General features: G+C 48.2%; 1 protein-coding gene and 2 non-coding genes across 3 annotated transcripts; 1 reads left to right on the plus strand and 2 right to left on the minus strand.

Annotated features, from left to right (window-relative positions):
- Positions 1–1,582: 1,582 nt before the first annotated feature.
- On the minus strand, positions 1,583–20,807 carry LOC128723900 (forkhead box protein I1c-like). The gene is made up of 10 exons (XM_053817665.1): positions 20,723–20,807; positions 16,935–17,011; positions 5,643–5,703; positions 4,384–4,855; positions 4,213–4,318; positions 2,406–2,779; positions 2,244–2,322; positions 2,087–2,162; positions 1,756–1,836; positions 1,583–1,680 (listed from the first exon to the last, which is right to left on the minus strand). Exons 1-10 carry the CDS (start codon positions 20,805–20,807, stop codon positions 1,583–1,585), a joined length of 1,509 nt encoding a protein of 502 aa, XP_053673640.1.
- On the plus strand, positions 13,365–13,436 carry Trnad-guc (transfer RNA aspartic acid (anticodon GUC)). Its single transcript has one exon. It is a non-coding gene; the product is annotated as a tRNA-Asp (tRNA).
- Positions 20,808–21,631: 824 nt separating the features above from the next.
- Positions 21,632–21,703, minus strand: Trnac-gca (transfer RNA cysteine (anticodon GCA)). The gene has a single exon. It is a non-coding gene; the product is annotated as a tRNA-Cys (tRNA).
- Positions 21,704–22,170: the final 467 nt, after the last annotated feature.

The following is a 22,170-nucleotide window of genomic DNA, read 5'->3' on the forward strand; positions in this document are numbered from 1 at the left end:
CTCATTTGTCGGTGTCCAATTGCCTGCGACGGTCCGCGAAGAAGCCGTCATAAATATACACATTATGCTGCGAGAGAAGCGGCTGCGCGAACACGAGATCGATTGTGGAACCCCGAACGCCTGCCCGCAGTTTTTCCCGTACTTTCCTAACCATAAATTCTGGGACGAGAAGGGGCATGCTGGAGAGAGAGAGAGAGAAGGGAGTCAATTGGCCCTTTTTTTGCGCCATTTGCGCGTGCGTTCCAACACGACCCGTGGTTCGCAGTCACGATCAAAAGCGCTTAAAGTGCAATTTCTCATCTCACCCAGGCAGCACCAGCAACAGCAGCAAGATCCGGTCGGTGTCCTCGCGCCCATGAACGCCCTATACGACGGTGGTGGGCCTTCAGAAAACCCTCCCAATGGGGGCGCAGATTCGCGCAGGTCGAATTGCGCTGCTGGGAAAAGGGGAACGGCGAAAGAACAGAAAGAGAGAGCGAGAGAGAGAGAGCGAAGACAAAAAAAAACCCGCGACAAAAATTGCCGACGACAGCCGGCCGACAGCTTTATGATTAATAATCATTTCTTCGGAAATTAATCGCCTCCTCCCCCGGTGGAAACCAACCCACCACCCCCACGGCTCCACGAAACCGCCGTCGATTGATGCGACGAATGCGTTGACATATTTGTTGGGCACCTCGCCACGACCCAAGGCGGATCCCTGTGATATACTTTGCACGCCCAGCTCGCACCGGAACAATTGTGAAGTAAAGTGCTTCGTTATCGGTTTTTAATAAGGTAGGTGGTTTATTGTACAACTAGCGTTTTCCACACACACACACACGTGTGGCTGTTACACTACGAAATGGTGCGATCCGCCTTTCTGCCTGGCGGTGGCGGTTCGATCCTTTAAGCTAATCTCGCTCCCGGACCCAGGACTTTGCCAGGACGATCGAGCTTTTTTGGGAGGGGGAGATAATTTTTCTGGACGGCCAATTTAGCATGCCTAGCCTGCGATCGCGAAATGTTTAAAAATAGGACTTTTGGCGTACAATAAATAGAAAAAAAAGACAGAGAGATAGAGAGAGAGAGTGAAAGAAAACAAAACCAAAGCAGAGGTCCTGCTTGCGTGAAGTTATCCTGTTTTTTTTTTCGCGGGTTTTTGGGCTCTTACACCTTGCGCCTTATAAACTTGGTTTATGATCTAATTTTCCCGTACCGGAAGTGTTCGTGAGTGTAATCCTTTTTTTTACCCCGCTGGGCGTTCCGCACCGACTTATCCTTATCCGCTTATCCTTGTGCGGACGCGATGGAGACGCAAATGGAAGCAAATTTATACAGCTTACATCGAATACAGTTGTGTAATGGGATAAGTTTCACCGCTCGTGTAGCGCTGATTGATAAACTGTACACAGGACCTTCTGAGTCCTCCAAAGGGCACACTTTAGAAGTCCTTTAAACTGTCAGCCAACAACACCCGCCGGCGGTAGGACGTGGACAGCTGCCACAGGTGACGCATGTAGTTTCCGGTGGTGCCGTCGATGCTCCTGTCGCTTGAATCCTGCCCGATCCTTGAGGCGTTGACCACGTTGGATAGCTGCCGTTAGGGCTGGGGTAGGTAGGACTTCTGGTAGGTGTTCTGCTGCGTTGAGGTGACGCTCATCTGATTCGACGGTTCGTCCTTCACCACCGGCAGTGGCACTGTGTGGGATGGGTCGACTGTGATGGTTAGATCCTTGACGTGTGGTGTCAGAATGGAGCCGCACAGGTACTTACATGTCGTGTCCCAGTAGGGATAGTGCGGTTCGAAGCGACGTCCGCAGGGAGGTGTGGTGCTGCCGGACACGGCGAAGGTATCTGGTGGAGAGCAGAAGCAGAAGGAAACAAGTTTTAAGGGGAGTTAAAAACAAATACTTAAGTAACAGTTAACCAGTAAAAAAATCTACAGAAGATTGACAATACTGATCTTTTTGACATTCAAACGTACTTTAAGAGGTTTCCTGATCCCTTAGATAGGTCTTTGGCCTACTTAGGTTGGGATCAAAGTAACCAATTTCCATGGTAACAATTCCCACTCCCATTTCCATTAAAAATGGCACTCACTCACCTAAATTGTTCGACAACGGCCCGTAGGTGTTGATCGTGACAGGCTGCACCGTTTGCTGGAGCTGCGAAAAATTATACTAGATAATGGAATGGTTGACAAGGGGATCATATCTATTGCGGCAACCTGCGGCACATTGAGCGGACGTGCGCTAACTCACCGGTGTCGAGTAGGAGTAGTTCGTTCGCGTCGAACACGACGTATAGCTGCCAAGCTGGGTCGTCGGCATCCAGGGCGCCCTGCACAACGGAAAGATCGCAACCGGAAGCAATGCCACCCTTATTATCACGCCACGTAAACCACCACTCTCGCCGCTACCTACCCGGCATCGTACCGTGGGTACGTTTGGTACGGATTCTGCGCGAACACCGGTCGATGACCAAAATTGCCCGGATTGGTCACGTACGAGTCACCAAACATCTTCGAATAATGCCCGGTACGGTACGGGCGCTTCATCCGCCGGCGGCGCTTGTAGTTCCCATTCTCGAACATGTCCTCGTACTGCGGATCCAGCGTCCAGTAGTTGCCCTTTCGTTCGCCACCGCCCTCACGCGGGATCTTCACGAAGCACTCGTTCAGGCTGAGGTTGTGCCGGATCGAGTTTTGCCAGCCTTTCTTGTTCTTCTCGTAGTACGGAAACCGCGAGGTGATGTAACCGTAGATTTCGCTCAACGTCGCACGTTTCATCTGCGAGCTCTGGGTGGGTGGAATAGGGCGAAAAGAAGAAGAAAAAAAAAACAAAACACGTTCAAACCGCATCCAGATTAGCCATCCATTATGGAGTTTACCGATCGGCCGATCCTTTCCACGTTTGCCACGTGTTCGCGTAAATTCGAGACTCGCTTCGATTGGGGTTTTTAATTGCGCTCAATATTGTCCACCCACGGCGAGAAAGAAAAAAAACGTTACCGTTGCCTGGCTGCCCTCGGAAAATGCGTGGGCCACCGAGTTGTGCCTCTTTCCATTCCGTGCCCTCGCTCAGTACAGTCGGCTTCTTCGCGGTGGCGTGTAACAGATTGCTCGCTTAAGTCGAGAAGGGGGCCCGTATTAATTAAGCGCCCTCACTTTCCCATTCCCATTAGAACCCACGGGCAGCATATAAAAGCCGGGAGATTTGTTATAATGTTTCTATTTTTCTCGCACGGGTTTTTCGCCTGCCCATCCCACAAACGGAAACGTGAACGTGAAGCGCAAACGCCTGCCAGTGCCGACATTCGATGATATATATATAAACTACGATATGCGTTAATAATCGTGCTCATTTTCCGAAACACCTCCTCGGCACGTCGGCAGGCGGAGATTAAAGTGCGATTTATAAATTGTGCCGCTTCCCGGCCGCTTGCCCAGGACACGAACCGGGCGTGGGGAGGATATAACTTCTGGCCGAAGCCATCACTCAAACAGCTTGATTGGGCATCCCATTGGTGTGCCTCGCCCGGGAAACCAAAAGCCAACCTTCGCGAGAAGTGAACGAAAAGCCAGAGACCCTGATGGTAATGGATGCCCGGGGATAGATGGTTGACACTCACGCGTCTTACGAAAGACCGTGAAGACGTATTGCGATCACATCGCACGATCACGTCTCATGGTGCGGCCTTTTTTTTTTGTTTCCTCACGATTCATGCTTTTTGCGCCGTTTTGCTCATAATTGCAACGATATGGTTCACAAAGGAGCGGTGTTTTTGTTGGTGCAAGTGATATCGCACCGATCCTTGGACGCGCATACGATCAATCATATCGTGCAGTTTACTAACGCCCGTTTTTATGCTGATGCTCAACGGGTTTGGCGGAAAATTTGTCACAACCCCCGTTGGTTGCGCAGGGGAGAATGGCGTTTGCGCACCGGGTGGAAAAAGGAAAGGAAAAGCTTCTGCTGGCAAGTAAGATGGATTGCATTTTGGGTCGCGTCTTAGCGCGTAATCGTCGCGATCCCATTCGTCATGCAACCAAACGACAATCAACGTCCGGACACGGCGTGGTTTATGACAGGACGTTGTGCTTTAGATCGCGAAAGAGTTACGAAACATTGTCCACACGAAAAACCCACTCTAGCACAAAACGATCGGATACTTTCAACACCACTCTAAACCCTTCTAATCTGCCCTTTTCGGTGCATCAACTCCACTAACCTGTATCGCCATCGCAATCAACGCCACATAGCTGTACGGTGGCTTAACATTCGAGTTCCGGCTACCTGTTGGGCTGGTGGTGGAACTGCAATCATACGTGGAAAGACTGAGGAAGGACAGCGTGTTAGTTAGGTTACATCAGCATCAGGTGATCAGCTGCTTTCCACTGACCTGCTGCTGTTAGTTGTGCTTCCATTGCTGACCGTAGATCCTCCACCATTACTGGTACCTCCCGAGGAACTCTGGTTGCCGTTGGGTTGATTCTGATTCGGGGTGTGACTGTTGTTATTATTGTTGTTGTTCTGGCCGTTGCTGGAGTTGTTGGTGGAGTTTGGTTGCGGTAAAGTCGCCGGCATTGGGCCACCACGTAGATCATCCGGTACGAGACTGTTGCTCGGTAGATCATCCGCCGGTTTGGAGGATAACACCAACGAGCCTATGTTGTGGTGGAGTTGCTGCTGTTGCTGCTGCTGTTGCTGGTGTTGTTGTTGATGGTGTTGTGGGTGGTGCTGGTGGTCCGGGGAGCTGCCCGTTTCCTCATGCAGCCGCTCGATCACGGTTGGCAGCTGTTGTAGGGAGGCGGGTGATGAAGACTTCACCTGATCGTACGCTGGCAGAGACACCGCAATTGGGTGGTAAACGTCTGTAAAAAAGCGCATTGTTAGCAACATACTCGTTGGCTGGGGGTGGGTTGCAAGAGTGTAACGAGGGTGACTGCCAAAATTGAAAAGAAGGGGCTCCCTGTTATCATGAGCTGGAACTGTTACAGAATAGCTGTTCCCTTGTCGATGCTCGCGAGAGATGCTGCCAGTCATCGAGGATGATCAGGCTCGTGTTCAGAGAAGCCAGGGGCTTTCTTTTTCTTCTTATTTCGTTGAGCTTCAACCCCCCCCCCCCCCATCATACCCTATCGTTCCGGACATGTGGCGGCACGAGCGTGCACTCCCCGTGGCACACCCAGATGCACCCGACGGTCCACGTCCTTACGTCCCGACGGCATTTACGCAACAGCTTCCCATTCGCCGGATCGCAGATTCATTCTGCTGGCAGGGCTGGCTCATCTTCGGCGAAAGAGCAACCCCGCCAGCGTACGTGTTGATAAGCGATTGAAAACAGTTCACCGCGGGTCAGCGCAGGCTGATAGCATCATTTTCTTACGCTTTTCTTTGCGCTCCATGCGCGATGCGCGAGTTCCGAGATGCTCCACTTAGCTCGCCACTGGTGTCAATGGCAATTCTATGTCTATTTAGCTGCCGGCTAGCTAGCCTACACCAGTGGCGTCCTTTTACTGCGCTTGCGATAGCGCCAGGAGACTGAGTTGTCCGAGAAACCTAGATTTGTGGTTCGTCGAGGATTCGCCAATCGCCCGGTGGAAGGGTTTTGTCGGGAAGCTCACGAAGGGATGGGAATTTTGTGGGGATTGGACTTACCGAGGTGACTTAGCACGTTGAAGTTCTCCTGCTTGATTTTGGTCGGCATGCTGATGATGTTCTGTAACGAGTTAATAAATCATACGGACGAGTTAGAGCGATAATAAAGACATTTCTTAGAAATGAAGGGGTGATTTAACAAATATTTATTGCAGCAAAATCACTATTTTAATCCGTGCGATTTATGAACAACGTTTAGCAGCACCATTGCATCATATCAATTTAAAAAAAATCTTCAATTCCATTTAAATTATGCAAGTCATCTTAACAGCAGCAAAAATGCTGCTTCTACAGCCTTTTTATTATTTGCTGCTGCATTCCGTTTAGTGACCAAAACGCCTTGTTGCACCTTCTTCTCAAGAAAAAAGATCTAGCAACCGTCGAAGAAGCGTTGCCACGGGTACCGGATGGTGCAAATTATGCTCCGTTGCCTACTCAGCACACCGAGCACTGAGTACACCAAAGATGATGATGATGCGCGAATCTGCCATACACACACACACACACACACCCTCGGGAGTAAGCTCAGTCGTTGCACGAAAACAAAATGGAGCCGCCGACCGTCGCGGAAAATGCGCGAGCCATGCAAGAAAAGAAAGAAATCAATATCGCGCCTCGGAGCGTGCTGCGCTGGCGAAGGACCATCGGACCGAGGAACCGGGCCGAAGAATGACTTTCGGGCGGTGTGATTTAATTGCGCGCCCTCATAAATCACTCCCAATCGCGATGGGGGCCATTTACGGGGGCCACCGGGATCGGACCTCGGGCCGTGGTCGGTCATTTGCGGTCGCGGATCGAAGATCTTTGTTTGGTTTGTTGTTTTTTCCTTTCGCACCGGCAGCCCGCCGGCATACCGCGATCGATCGTCATCGAAACGGCACACAAGTCGATCTTAATTCACTTGGAGTAATTCAAACCGATTGCACGATCCACAGACTGGGACAGGGAAGTTTTTCATGCGTGCCCGCTCGGCGTGCTCACGTTGGTAGCCCATTTTCCACCGGAAGAAAATTGGACGCGAGTGGCCAACGTGATTTCGTGCCGGTGCGCGATTTTGCGAAAGAGAGGTAAAAAAAAACCATCCTGCATCTGCCCAGTTTAGCGCCCCGGGAGTTCCTCGGGCCGATCATCGTCGTCATCGGTTGCGCCAGTGCAACTGCAGGCTGCAGGCGTGCATCTGTTGTGATGTGGTCGGTCGGCTGGAAAATGGTTTGAAAGGCACGTGCCTTCACGGAAGTTCATTGGTTCTTCGCGTTGCTTCGTCGTTTCTAATCGCTTCTCGGAATCGTACGCTGCCGTTTTGTGTGGCGTACTGCGAGCAAAGTGCACGAAAAGGACTTTGCTGCTTCGATAAATGTTTGAAACCGAAAACAACTTCGAATTACTACGTCAATGGAAATCCCTGATCGCGGTTTATCTCCAGCCCGCTCTAAAGGATGGCTCACCGGGCAATTATTCTAACATTAAGCTAGCAATGCCAAGCACTCGAAATGAACGCAGAAGCGTGTCACAATGAAAAACCCACGCACGGTATTGGTTGAATTTAAAAATATTCTCAGCAACCAATTCATTTTTCCCCATGACCAAAAAAACGCCATATCGTAAATGACACTCAGGACGCGGTTAAATGCGTGTGGTGGGGCATTTTTCCTTCGGTTTTTATCTCTCCTAGACATGGTCAGCCATTAAGCGGAGCTGAAGGGGAAAAAAACCCAGCCATACACACACACACACACTGTGCAGAACTGCATCCCGCCTTGGGGGGTAAACAATTATTTTGCAATTAAAAATTAGCGCACGTATTTCGGGTGCATTTTTCACGGGCATCGGGTGGTGTTTGTTGTTGTTCTCTCGATGGCTTTCTCCCCCTGATGGCGGACGGGATGGAAGATGGCAGCTAAGGGTGCGCATTGCGGTTGGTTCCTTGAACCATTTTTCGCTTGCAAACTCGCCGCCCGATCGCGTCATTTATTTTTACTTCACGATCTTTCGTAGCATTAATTTTTAAGCTTCGCGACGACACGACGCTTCGGTGTGATGTCCTTGATGGTTGGGTTGCGATAAAGATTTAATTGTACCGCGGTGGGTCGTTTAATTTTTCATTGTTGATCGACAATACGCGGTTCGCCCGTTCGGGGTGGTGTTCTACTTTCTCACGGCGATTGTTGACGTGGCGTGGTTCAGCAAAATGAAGTGGGTTCAGATAGGTGATCCACCATGTGTCCACCTGAGACGCTCTTCTACCTGAGCCGAAGGGTTGATGGATAAGAACTGCATGGAACATGCCAAATGCCACGAGCCATTCCATTCAGTTTGCCTTAGGGCGCCCTCTCGCTATTCCAGGAACATTTGAGCCTTCAAGCTTCAAGCACGCGACCACCGAGGTAGCAACCAAACCGATCCGCATGGAGACTCGCATTGCACATTGCTTCATTTGAGAACCGGTATGAAAAAGGCAGGAAAATGAGGGCGTATCAAAAAACGATCTTTCTTTTCTTTTTCATTTTCTTTTTCCAGCAAAATCCTAGCAAGAGTATTGTATCCTTTTACTCACATTACATCCGTGCGTTGCGGAAATACGTTGCAAGAACTAGGGTTAATAATCATCTGAGTCGATGTAAAAAACGTACCGAAAATCTACCATTCCACTCGTGCGATAACATATTTTCAGATACGTGCAAATCATGTCCTTTTACCCCATCAATTGCAACACAAACCCTCTCACACACCCACACCACGGACCAGAGCACCGAAATCAAGCATTCCTGGCCTCTGGTGCTGTCGACAAATGCCGACGAGCGTGGTTTTTTGATCCATTAGCCCGTGATTAATGGCCTCGCTCGCCGTCGGTGACTTGGCGTGGCAATCCGGGGGCCGTCGATTCGGTGGAAACATTCTGCTCCCGCGCTAATTCGGGCGCTTAATCACGCCGATGGTGGGGTAATTTTTTGACCGACATTTTCATCTGAAGGAAAGCCAAGAACACGAGAGAGAGAGAGAGATGCTTCGTCAACGTGTACGACGGAAGATCGATTTTGTGGGCCGTACGTGTGGACGCGAGCGACGATCGGCACAGCGGACATGGAAAGCTAATGTTCTACAACCGAGCTTATATCACACTGCAAAACTCAAAAGAAAAATTGTCTATTTCTCGTTTACGGAAAGCAACCGCCCAGAACGTAGCCCGCGGGCCGGGAAAACAAAAACGGAATCCATTTTTTCGGCTCAATCGCCAATCGCCTGCATGATTGATCGACAAACCCGCACCGGCGTGGTACACTTAGGCGGAAAATGCTGGCGCCGGGCCGTTGACCGCGAGAAGCTAAAATAAAGAGCGAGTGTGTCACTAAATTACGAGCTAACACGATGCGCGGTGAACTGTTTTACGGTGCAGCGAACGAAAATATTTACATTTGTTTCCGTCAAATAATTTAGATTGATAACAACGATCGCGGCACGGCCCGCCGTAAAGGGAGATGCATGCAGGGGGCATGATCTCGCCTTCGCCTTCGAAGGGCGCCCTTTTCGGGGATGGTGGAATTAGGAAGCATTACCGAACCGGATGACCGACGGGTGGTGGGAGCTGACCTTCTGACCGAAATTTTGTTTTCATTTCATATGGCGCAGCTCGATAAAACAAAAAGCAAACGCCACCCTCGCTCGGAGCGGAATCAAAATAAAGGAAACATAAACCACCCCCCCCCCCCCGCAACTCGTTTTATTTTCCCGACCCCTCTCGCTTGCTCGAGTGGTCGCCAATTTTTATGGCGATTTTGTTGTACAATTTCTAATTTAAGAGTGCAAAGCAACGCCATAAATCTTACACCCAAATGCTGCACGTTCCCGGAAAACAAAACGGCCAGGAGGGAAAAGTGGCCGAGGTGGGTGAGTTGATTATTGGTGGTTTTTTTTTGTTCTTCTCTATCCTTTTAGCCTCTCGTTTACAGGCTTGTTTTCGTTTCCCACCACGAGTGGAGTCTTTTTTGTTTAGGCATATTTGACATTGCACACGATGTTCGCGCGTGATAATGGTGTGCGCGGTTTTGAGGACGACATTTCCCGCTTTTATGCAGTGTAGTGCAGGTTGGCAGGTTCATAAATTAGCCAGTCCTTTGCCTATCGGTTTGCCTGTTACCAGCGCGCATGAGCACCGCGCTTATCTAAACGTCCTTCCAAAAGGGGTCGCCGCAAAAAGGAACACAAAAAATGAAGAAAAAAAAATATGGAACTCATCAGGAATGCGACTGGTTTCTTCACGCTGACACGGGTGTAAAATGGGAATTACATCTAGCGATTAAAACTTCTCGCCCCGCAAACCCGACGAGCGACCACAACCGGTTGTTGGTGGCCCAATTCCGCGGCGCAGTTACTCTCGGTGACGCATTTTCCACGCAGTTCCGTCGCCGTCGTCCTTATCGCAAACGGCAGCGAATCGATCGAGCTACCTCGCGCTCGAAGGAGATGTGTTTCGCTGATAACGGGCCACGGCCACGGTGCAGCGTTCCGATCGACCGTGACAAATCCTTCCAGGCCGGGGGGACTCTTTCGCCTTTTTTCAAACACACACACACACGCGCGAGCGGGCAGGCAATTATCGTGAGGGAGAAAAAAATGCAAAACCCTTCCCACTGGTGACTGAGCCATGTCGAAGTGGCGACAAATTGTTTCACTTTTTCTATCCGTTTTCTCACTCTCTCTCTCTCTCGGTTGCGGGAACCAATCTCAAATGACGTGCCGTTGCATCGAACTGTACCGGAAATTCGAGCCGGTGCAACGATCGACACCGCAGCTGCAGACGGGTCCCGGTTATTTCAAGGGCCCCGAAAGAGCGACCACGGAGTGACAAAACCCACCCAAACCGCACCAAACGCGGCCGTGACAGACGGGATAAGGCGGGCTTTCCGTCGCTGCGTTTGGGATTTTACATTTCCGCACTAATCCCCCAAGCAATGGTGGGTCTCCGGGCTAAGGAACGGTTCGTATGTGCGTTCGTATGTGCGAAGGAAAAATGCACGCGTATGATTCACGCCGCATGCGCGCCGGCAGAAATAACAAACAATTGTCATCGCGGAATGTGCAATCGATGACAAACTGTGTGTGTGTTCGGGATCTTTTTCTTTTATCTCCCTGCCCTATTAATAGCTATTTATGGCGTCGACAGGTTGTGCGGTTCGATTCCGAACGAAAGGTAACACCGAAGAGAACACGCGGCCAAAGCCCTCTCCGGCGGCCATTTAATGGAAGCTGGCGAGGAACCGTTGGCGTTTGTCTCCTCGCTTCAGTGCATCAATTATCACGCGTGCGCTATTAAAGTTTATTAATTTAAGGAATGTCCAACCGCCTGCTCCACTAACGATCCTTTGCCGCGCTGCTAACGCCACCCGTCAAGCGGTGGATGAATTACGATCATCATGCGCCCTCTCGCAGCGAGCTGGTGATGATTTTATGGCACCTCTTGGCTTTTCTTCTTGACGGTACTGAAAACCAGGCGAGTGCGGTGGTTGGGAGGTGTTTTAATACTTTTTAATTTGTTGAAAATTAACGACACCTCCCCCACCAGCCTGGTGATCGTATTTCCGTCATCATTTTTGGAGTGATATTTGTTCCACCGTTTGGGCGCTTGGAAAATCGTGGAAAATCACCCGTTCAGCAGAAACCCACCGGAACCGGGACGCGGTACGAAATGGTTGAAAAAACTTCCTGCGAGCCCATTACCGATCGGAAGGAGTAATACGGCGCTGCGATCGCATCACACAAGAGCTGCTTAAATTTTACCACGCAGCGAGGTTATTAAAATTACACACGTTTTCCCTCGTGTTCAACACCAGCGCTGGCTGAATCAGGGGGAAAATCGATCACTTCCCAGCGCTCTCCGGGCCCGCGGGTTCATGATTGAAGCGCTACACGAGGGTGTATCCGTGTATGACAAGGTTACGGAAAACATTATCACTTCATATTTTACGACACCCGATTATGTACGGCATCATGATGCGCGATCGTCATCGGTGACGGGCAGGATTGCTTCTCTTCTAGCTTTTTGAACAGTTTTCCATCCCATCTCTCTCTGTCTCTCTCGGGGGACTGACTGGCTTGTCCAGTGGACCGCGGAAAATTACACACTTTTGTTCGCGGGTTGGAAAACGGCGCCCTCGAAAGCCCCGTGAGACACGACAGACACGCTCGGAAGCGACACCGATGACGGTTCGGGCCGGTAGAGACACTATTTTTACTGCGTAGGAGTCGCCCACCCGACCGTGGGGGAGGCGCAAGGGACGAGAACGGAACCTCCAAGGAAGTTGGAAAACATCGCCCGCAGAGGCATTCTTTCTTCTTCAATTTTTTTTTTGTTTTTCGCCCCGTCCGGCTCGCCGTTCCAAGTGGTGCTCATTGAAATATTCGGAACAGCTGGGTGCGTTTTCGGTGAAGAGGCCCACCCGACCCAGGCGACCTCTGGCGGGTCCTTGCGAAAGTGGGACCTCGGACGGGCGACGGGACGGGGCTTGGACGGGTCGCGGGTCGAGTCGGGCGAAAATAAATGGCAGTCTAATGTCGCCTATCGAGCCGGATCGGACACTTCGGACTCCGAGAGCAGCAGAGCATGCAACACACTCGCACTCGCACACACACGCATAAAAACACCTCCATGCCCTGAGTTTTCCGAGCTGCCTGGGATGCGACTGCGTTGGTATGCGCGTGTGATCGCCTGTCGGCTCGATCGGATCGTGCAGCTAATGGGGCGACCGAAGGTTTGTGCCACCTTCTGCGAGTTTTCCTCGCTTTTAGATGCCGCCGTATGCTCGTCCTCTTCCGGAAGGCAAGAGTGCACAGGCCACTTCCGACACGCTGGGCGCGAGACGGATCGGTTTCCAATTGTTCGCGGAGGAAACCCCGGGGCGGAAAACTTAAGGGACGTCGCGTGAAGGTGCCGCCCTGACAGCGAACTAATAGCCGTCGTTTGGCTCATTTACATTGTGTCCGATGACACCGCTTAGCTGCGCTTTGCGATGCAGGGAGTAACCAGGGAGAGGAGTTGGGCCGGAAAAACACGACACGGAAGAATGGGTGTTAATTTTAGCTGCAGCGATTTATCAAAAGCCAGTCCCCGGCCACTCGCAGGCCTCTCCGTGTGGTTGAGGATGGTTGGCTCCGGCGCATGCTGGTACGCTATTCTCAATCGGTTTACGTGAGATATGATGCTGCTTATTTGAAGTAACGTTCCATTAAAGCGCGTATCTGTCCGTTGGGCAATAACGGCAGCAACGAGCCGATATGTTCACGGTCTCTGTAGATTACATTACCCCGGATGCTGCTACTGTTGAACCCTTTTTAATTGATTTGTATGTTTTAATTATTCCTTTGTTTGGCTCGCGTGTAATTGTTGAATTGTCAAAATTTATTGATTTAAATTACAGGTGCAATGGAAGCTATGGCGATAGGGATTCTGGAAACAGGAGCAAAACGCTTTTTCAAAAAGAACACGCCCCCTTTGGACAGAATTCCGAAGGGCGTTGGTAGAGCACCATGAGCCGGTCAATCATGTTTTATATCTCCCACCATAAAACTTGGTGAGGCAACCGGTTTTTGGACCATCCCACATCGGAAAAGCCAATTCAAGCATTGGTCAATTGCTACAGGCAGGTGGGAATCAAAGTGACTAGTTTTCCATGCACATTAACTATGGAACACAGTTTCTGTTTAGCTTTAAGCAGCTCTCATGCAAGGTCCTCGATAGTATAGTGGTCAGTATCCCCGCCTGTCACGCGGGAGACCGGGGTTCGATTCCCCGTCGGGGAGAGGGAAACTTTTTTCTTCTTCGCACAAGCGATTTTTTTGATCACTCTTCGCATTTTCCGCACACAACTGATTCATTTGCAACATCCCTTCGTTTAATCGACGTAACGCGCATTGTAGCACGGTGTTAAACGGCCGTGTCAAACATGTGTTTAGAATTAAACTTTCGCTAGCCCCAGGCGGGTGTAAATGGGTGTAAATTACGACTCTGCAAAGCCATAATCCCCCCCCGTGTGTGTGTGTGTGCTCCGTGGTTTTAGTGCGGCAACTCATTTGTCAACCGCTGTGTTGCGGAGAGGGGGGAAAAACTCGATCGTAAACTCTGGCCCCCAATTTACTGACCCACACTTTCTTTCCTCACTCACTTGCCGTCTCAGTCTAAGGAAGCGCGGCTAGTTTTAATGGCCGGTTTTCCTCCCGTGGGGGTCCATCGAATTTTAGGCCATTTTTTTTGGCCGCGATCCTGCCAGAGCGAAAGTGCCAGCAGCAATAACAACGCGCAACAACTCGAAGAAAATTTATGATTACCGACACCCGGCGTTAAAAGGAAACTCACGCGCGCGGGAGTGCGTAAATCATTGCCTAATTTTTATTTACTCTCCAAACGGCTACTTAATTTTACAATTCACCAACAGGTTCAATTCCACCGGGTGCGCCCGGTTTGAACTCGCCGTCGATTGGCTCGATCCATCATGCCGTCGAGGATAATGAACGCGCCCTGCGGGTGTGTATGTTTAGCACGAGTTCTGAGAAATTTCCCACTTGCACGGGCACAGAGATCCTTGCACATACGTCCAAACCATTCTGGGGACCAAATCAACCTCCCTGTTGTTTAGGGTTTGGATTAGGGAAAAAGTTTGACCCGTTATTAGACGTTTCGTACTGACAATAAAGCACGTGGAGGTTGAGTTCACGAAAACCCACCGTGATCTCACGCGTTGCTTCATTTTCCCTTCACGACAGCATCCCACACCGAAATCGAAGCTTTTAGCGAAGCGCCACTCGCGTTTGTGCAAACAAAACACAAATACCACAGCCTAGGGAGCAGAACAGGGCAACGTGTGGCAGAAATTATGATTGAAAAGGCGAAAAAAAAAACAATCCCAAATACCATTTCCCTTCTCGCTGCGGCACGCACGATCGGGCGATGAATTGTGGCGGAAATTAGCTTACTTAGCCGCTTCACATTGGCGCGTGCGACGCGTGGCAGTGGTGAGCGAAGGGAAACCAATATTTATAGGTTAGGTTACCCAATGACATTGTTTTGAAAAGGCCACCATAAGGCCACCTCACAGTTCCCTTCCTTAGAGAGACCTCAAAAAAAAGAAAAAGAAAAAAGAGCAAAAGCAGTACGCGTGCTCGTGTGCAGAGGCTAGGGCGTTCAATTTTTCGATCCTATAAATTTCCGGTCCCCGTCTACCGATGCCACCTGTGCAGGAACGCTCCTTCTCCCTTCTCCCATGCTCCTGTGACCATCGTGATCCTTCCACCCACCATCATGTCTGCATCGACTACAAAAAATCTGCCCAAACGAATCAAAAAAAGGAAAAACCATCAGCACACATATGCCGGTCCACATCACTTGCTCTCTCGCACACGTCTCCACACCAGAATTAGGTCTTTCGTTCTACATTTCCCCCAACTCCCACCTCGTCGCTATCACACTTCACCGTGCGTGACACATATCTTAAATTCACGCCAACGTCCGACTCGCGCGAGCACACGCATCGCACGCATGGGGGCCGCATTGTTGTCGGGTGGGAATTAATGATGTAATTTAGATGACGTTATTTTTATACATTTTAAATGGCCCTCCCGGTTTCGCTCGTTTTGCTTCCACCGACCCGCTGGCAAAGGGACATTATCCCGAAAGCCGACCTTATCGGGCCTTTTTTGCCCCCCTAGCGGGTGGAACGATCAGGTTTCGCCTGCGAATTATCCTCGAATCGTGGATTTTTCATTGCTTTTCTTTTATATGAGCCCTTGCAAGCGGCAGACGCGAAGGATCTGTGGCGAAAAAAACAAAAATCACCTCCTTCTCCAGCGATGGTAATAGGTTAATGAAAATGTTCCGCCCAATCGACCCGAGCCAATAGGACCTTTCCTCCCCCGCCGGGAAAATGCGCTCCTCGCGGATGGTGGAAAACGGGCGAACTGTGATCCCTTTTTCGAGCGTGCGGCGCGTGCCGAGTAGTTGCGCCCTGGTGTATCGGGTTTCCTGGTTTTCGGTCGGTTCGAAGGATCTGCGCGTGCGGCTGAACCCATGTACACGTGCCATGGTAACGTGGTTCACGGCGCCCCAGGCGTCAGGTGTGAAATGTACACCTGGAATGGAACCTGGCTGTCTGCCCGGGGGGGCGTTGAGTGGGTTGGAAGGATCACTTGGTCGGTGAAGGATAATGTGGCTTTAATTAGGGTACGAGCTGTTTTTGGGTTTGCAGCGTTAATGGAAGGATGAGGGAATTTTACATGTAAAATCAACCGCTCCAACGGAGTTTTACGTATAAGACCAGGTGTTCAATGCTACATTTTATTATTTTTTTATTAAAAGGATATTCAATGATGGTAAAAATGAACTTATTTAGACAGTCCAGGTGCTTAATGCTACATTTTCCTATTTGTTTCTATTAAAAGGATATTCAATGATGGTAAAAATGAACTTATTTAGACAGCCAATTAAATTTGTCTGTGACATCTTATGGCTTTAAACATATGAACATTAAACCATCTCTTTACCGAAACGCATATTGTGCGATACTCTTACGAGTTTGCGAGTTTGAGTTTATCAATTTATGCAAGTGACGCGTTTTATCATCCCTACTTCCAAGCACTTCCAAGCTCACACGTAAACGTGATCGTGAGTAACCTCAAACGAGCCTCAATCAGCAACCGGCGATGGATGGAGACGCAAGCTTACCCGCTGCTCACAGATTCCGGTCCGCTGAGAAGCGTCCAAGTAAATAACAACACTTTACAACCCGGCAATGCCCGAGTGTCGGGGACCTGCTTCCTGGCCACCGACTTCTTCCGCTTCCACCACGAGGGGTGCGTTTTTGTTTGCAAATTTTCACGTGATTGTTTGTTGTGAGTTTGGAAGTGAACATAAATTAAACCAAATAAATAAACAATCCGAATAAATTTAAATAATTGCCGGCGGGGCGAACACAGGGTGCTGCTGCTCTCCGGGCGTTTCCATGTCAAGATCCATCGTAATCGGGAATTTGATTTAAGGATTATAGGTGTGACCAAAGCAAACTCTCGTAGTTGGGTTGAAGGACGCATAATCAAATCACCCAAAATGGTGTTATAATCAATGAGGCACTTGACAAAAAGCGCATCTTTTCGAAGATCATTCTTTAGGGTACTGGATGACAATTTGTTGACAAAAATTATCATACAGCATGGAGAAAAATAGAGCTTTCCATTGCTATACATTATCCAGAAGGATCATGGGGCTAACTGACCGATTTGAAAGTTAATTAAGCATATAGTATTACTTACCATCGGAGACCATTTTGTGTCATATTGCATGGGCCCGTCCGGCGGCGCCATGTCGCTGTTGGCGGTTGTCGCCAACACTGGAAAATGAGAAAACAGGTGTGTTAATTGAGATCGAGCTTAAGTGCTTCAACTTTCAGGGTACCGTCTTTTCCCGTGTTAGATCCCAGTGAATTCTAGTAAACCCCAGTACTCCATTAAAAAAAATGAAAGAGTCAGTGCATTTAAAGTCCGTGAATTAAAGATTTTATGTTTTTCGAATAAAAAAAAATAACTTAAATATGTTTTTATTCAACTGAAAATACAGCAATAAATGCAATTAAACAGTTTGTCAAAAAGACAGTACGATTTCAAACAAATCTAAAAAAAGCAAAGGGATAAGAAAGCCACCTGTTACATGAGAAGAGTTTAAATGAATATTCCAAAACGGAATGAAACGGTTAATTAGATTCGATTGCGAGAAAAAGTATCCTTTTGCGATCCTTGCTGCTGGCGGAGAAACATAATACTTTTCCACACGCACCGCTGCTGTTCAGCGCCGGAAGGAAAAGATCGCTTGTGCAAAAAGAGACCTTTGCTCTTTCCCAAATCTGCGTCGAACAGACCTGGTGATTGAAGGGGATATTAATACCGAAGACTGGTGCTTTTTACCCTCAGGTTAGTCAGAGCCCTATTCAATGTTAAACCAGCACAACGAGCTGGATTAAATCGTCTAGTAAGAAAACTTACTCCTCAATGATCTCATTACCAACCATTAGCATGCCCAATTTGCTGGGCACGTGAAATCGAAACGAAGGGCATTCACAAATTGGCAATTACTGGCGTAAACTGGCGACCTGGGCAGAAACGAAACAGCTCACAATCAATTAAAGCCCAAGTTAAATCAATTTCCAAAGTGGAATGAACAGAGGTAGTGCAAAATTAATGAAACGATCTACATGAGCATGTATTAGCTCTGTGAGTGGCTTCAGCAGGTTTCCTACTTTTGTGTGTTCAAGCTCTGGAGACGTGCTTTATCAGTTCGTTCTTCTATGAAGCGTATTCTTTCGTACAATCATTGCTTTTCGGCGAAAATTGTAATTCCAGCGTTCGAATGGGAATAGTCTCTTGAATTTCTTCGTGTCCCTCGTAACTCCTGCACATTCTAGAAAGCTGTTTAAGCAAACGAATGCGTTAGAATTCAAGCTCTTCCATTTCATCCCATCTATATCATGCGAATCATTATCAAGCTTGAATGACTGTTGAAAGATGGCCCCTCAAAACCAACAAAAAATATGATTCCTTGCACGCTCCGTCGAATTGAGGCGGAACCCAAAATCAAACGAGAAGAAAAATCTCCGTTCGTTCGCCTTTCCCTTCGGGGGCATTTATTTGTTTGTTTGTTTGCTTTTCATAATTCCTTTCCTTTTGGGGAGGGCACTTTTTTGTGATCGGTCAAAGTTTCCTGCCGATTGGTGGCTCTTATCAACTTTGGGACTTTCTGCCTGCATCTTCCCTATACCGGCGGGTCGAATGTTTGGTTGAACTCTGTGGATTGTAATACTCGTACGGGATTTGCGTGGATGTTTTTGTGACAAGCGGTAATTGATATTTGTTTGTATAGAAATCAACGGGACGGAATCGTATCGATTAAGGATGATGGCGCGCTGAGTTTAATCGCCCGGCGCAAGGAACCGCGTAAATTACGCCCAACCATCCGTCGGAGTTTGTTTTGGGGCTAAAGTGTTTTAATAATTTGAAAACAAATAACAACCGCCCCGGTTAAGCAGCACGGGCTACCGTAAGCCACCGTAAGATGGTTATGACAGTCTGTTCAATTGATCGTGTTCAGCTCAGATCGTGATTTAAATTATGCAAAACCGTTTGCGATCCAGCAGACCTTTGTGGTAGCACAAATTTCTGTGCGCAAAATGGCATTCCGAAACACGTGCCAAGTTTCTTCTTGGGCCAAGCCGTGCTCCCTTTGATACCATGGCCACCGAACGCCTTTGACGACGCATTTCCGAGTCACAAACGCGGCTGGCAAGTGCATCAGGGCTGCACCCGGACGCCAACCGTGATAAAGAATCGCTGCAGAAGTGCATTGCAGAGGTTCGTACCTACGCGATGCGTCGCCGTACGTGTGCAACTGCAGATGTGCATATGGCGGGAACAAAAGGTGTTGGCGATAAATCGCACACACACACATCGTGCGGTGGTGCAGTTTTCAATAGAAAATGATACTATGTAGGAGATAGCAACGAGAGTGAAACAAAAAAAGCGAACGACGTGGTGTTAATTCGCATGAAATTCAAGCGTTTTGACGAGAGTAAGATTAACACACTCAAAATGGGTGGTATAAATGCAGCATCATCGTACAATTAATACCATTTAGTTGCACAATGTGTTCAGTACTTACTGTAGTCGATTTCACTTCCGATGAGTATGGTCGAAATGTTTGTACAACCCCTTCGTACACCAACCGCGAACTGAAGCTGCACTCACGAAAATGCACTGACAGGATGGAAATTGGTTTTAATTTTGTAGTGCAATTAGTGCAATTGCACGCACTTTACTTTAACGAATTCACTCTGAAAACTCGATCGCGCGATGGTCGAACTAGCTGTGTTAGCCAATTTCATCGATTTTCGATAGCGTTAAGTTTACTGCCCATTTGGCATTTTCACCACAGGTCTGTTCAATGCACTGCTAGTCTTATGACACGTTTTTCGGATTCACCCGCATTTGCAGTTCGATATGGTGGTACGAAAGCGGATTGAGCAAGCGTAAGGATGAAGTTCAAATATAACACCGTTTACATGCAGCACATTTCACACAGGCGCTATTTTCTATTAAATTTCACAGGTGGAAATTTCTTTCCCCTTCTGATCGTATAAATATTTTCACGTCTGATATGAGCACTGCGCCCAAAAATTTAAATTTTCTAGTACTTCACTTTCCACTGCACCCACGTGGGTGGAAATGATATCTGTGTTGCACATGTAACTCGTACAAACTTTAAAGCACACGATGCGGTGCCGTTGGAATTTAAAACGACCCACGTACGATCCGCCGTGGCAGAACTAGATCCCAACCTGCTGAAGCTGCTGCTGCTGCTGCTGTTGCTGGTGCCGGAACGAACGAAGCCCTGCTGCGCTCACTGAGTGTTGTTTACTTAATGAAAACTGCCAGCCTACTCAGCGGTGGTCGCGTTCGCTGTTTCGCTTTTACCAACCGCGGCCGCTCGATAGCGAGTAAGAGCGAGAGAGCGCAAGGAGCGAGCGAGTGAAACAGTGAGTGAACATGAGAGAGAGAGAGAGAGAAAAGCAATGAGCGAGAGCGAAAGCGCAAAGTCAAAGGAAACGCAGTGCGCGCGCGGGTGACTCTTTTTCCTGGCTCACACGTTGGCTTGCGAATTTTCCCCTTTTTCTAAGCTTTCCTCGAATTTGTTAGCTCCTCACCGAACAGGACGTAGTGTAGCGAGCTGGGCAATGCTATCGGTAGAGTAATTTTCGAATTCTGGGTGTCCTTGGTCCGGTGTAGATTTGAGTATCCAATTGCTTCTGATCCTTAATAGATCAGACTTGTTAAACTTAATCAATGAATCAATGAATGGGTATTTATCACAATATGGGGCTAATCTCAATACAGGATCATTCCGGGTTAGATGAATTTCTTCATCATAATGCTTGTAACGAAGCTAATTCGTTGCGGATTTCATTTACGAACGAAGAGATTTCTATCATATCGCTTTGCCTAAAACGTGCTGCATTTTCCTGCCATTTTAAATTCGAATTTACCATATTTTATACCATATCCTTCATGGCGGAATTCACGATCGATCCGCATTTTGAACGCTAGCCACTCAAAGTTTGCTGATGGTGCATGACTGGCCATGTTCTATTTCTTGTAGGTGTCACATGCCGAGTCCGTCCGCCACAGACATGCCCTGCCAGGTTCGCACAGTCCAAAGTCTTAAACAAACTCTGCCAAACCGGCCCTGCAGCGGTGGCTAGGGTGAAGGAAACTAGGAAGCTTTTTCCCTGCTTGCCCCAGGGGTGCTGGAAAATGCAGACCCGGCACAACCCAGCGACTTGCGAGGGTAGTAACCACGGGAGCGGCAACGGTGGCGTTAAACAGCTGCGAGCGGAAGAAAATGGCAGGTTTCGCGATTTTCTTGTGGTTGTCGCAGGTTTGCTTGCTGCCCACCTGGCCCACCATGTGGCAGTAAAATCATCACTAACGCCTAGGTACGCTAGAATTTGCCACACTAGACACGCAGCGACTGTACGGCTTAAAAAGTGGGTTACCAGCTTTTCATTTTTGTGCTCCTCCGCCACCTCATGCGCCGCTTTGCAGCCCCCATCGTCTATACCTGTGCATATGATACGCGTTGGCAGGCTCGATCGTGATCACGCTATATATGCAGTCAGTTTAAAATCAAAACAGAATATCGACGAGGGACTATTGACAATATCCTCAGTTGTTAATACAAACTTTTATGATAATATAGTTTAATATATTACGCCTTTTGAAGGATGAGTTTTGGCGTCAAACAGCCCAAACATTTCAATTTCCCAGGAACTATTGTCTTCCAGTAAAATGAAATGAATGCAATGTTTGCAAAAGTTTCAAAGTATATGCACCATTCAAACATTTAAACAAAAGTATACTAAATTTTCCAACAAGGATATTAATAGCAAGAAAAAAAGTTTTCCCTGAGGGGGCACCCGGGTTTGAACCGGGGACCTCTCGATCTGCAGTCGAATGCTCTACCACTGAGCTATACCCCCATGAGGCAAACCAGGTTTTATTGCACAAACAAATGTTTGCGGCTGTGATTTGTTTCTATCCCAACTATTTCATTATTTTTATATAGGTTTACGAATTCAATCAATTTTAATTTGTTGTTCTTATTTACAGTGTACGCCTAATACTAATTTTTCAAATCATGTTGTCGCATAAAAATCCCCACCGTATCCTCCCCCAAATAAAACGACGTGTGGTTATATCATGGTTACATCACAGTGAAACGAAGATTGCACGTAAATATAATTCTTCAACTATTTGTTATAGCTACTCACACTGTTTTCGGATGTAATCGATCTATCTTTTGACCTAAATAGTGTGATCACAAAATTGTTCAATTTTTGTGTTAAAAATACTACAACGCATCTATTACTTTGATGCAAATATTAGCAAGTAAAATTATGATAATTCTACTGAATTGGCCATGTGAATCAACAGGTTCAATTCAATG

This window comes from Anopheles nili, chromosome 3 (assembly GCF_943737925.1).
Source record: "Anopheles nili chromosome 3, idAnoNiliSN_F5_01, whole genome shotgun sequence".
NCBI classification, from domain to species: Eukaryota; Metazoa; Arthropoda; class Insecta; order Diptera; family Culicidae; genus Anopheles; species Anopheles nili.

What these genes read in the sequence shown, in the direction of transcription:
- LOC128723900 (XM_053817665.1), bottom strand. Translation starts at nt 20,807, where the DNA reads ATGGCCAGTCATGCACCATCAGCAAACTTTGAGTGGCTAGCGTTCAAA. An exon ending in TGATTGCGATGGCGATACAG is followed by an intron (nt 2,780 to 4,212) that starts GTTAGTGGAGTT and finishes CCACCCACCCAG; the next exon opens with AGCTCGCAGATGAAACGTGC. An exon ending in ACTACTCCTACTCGACACCG is followed by an intron (nt 2,163 to 2,243) that starts GTGAGTTAGCGC and finishes TCCATTATCTAG; the next exon opens with TATAATTTTTCGCAGCTCCA.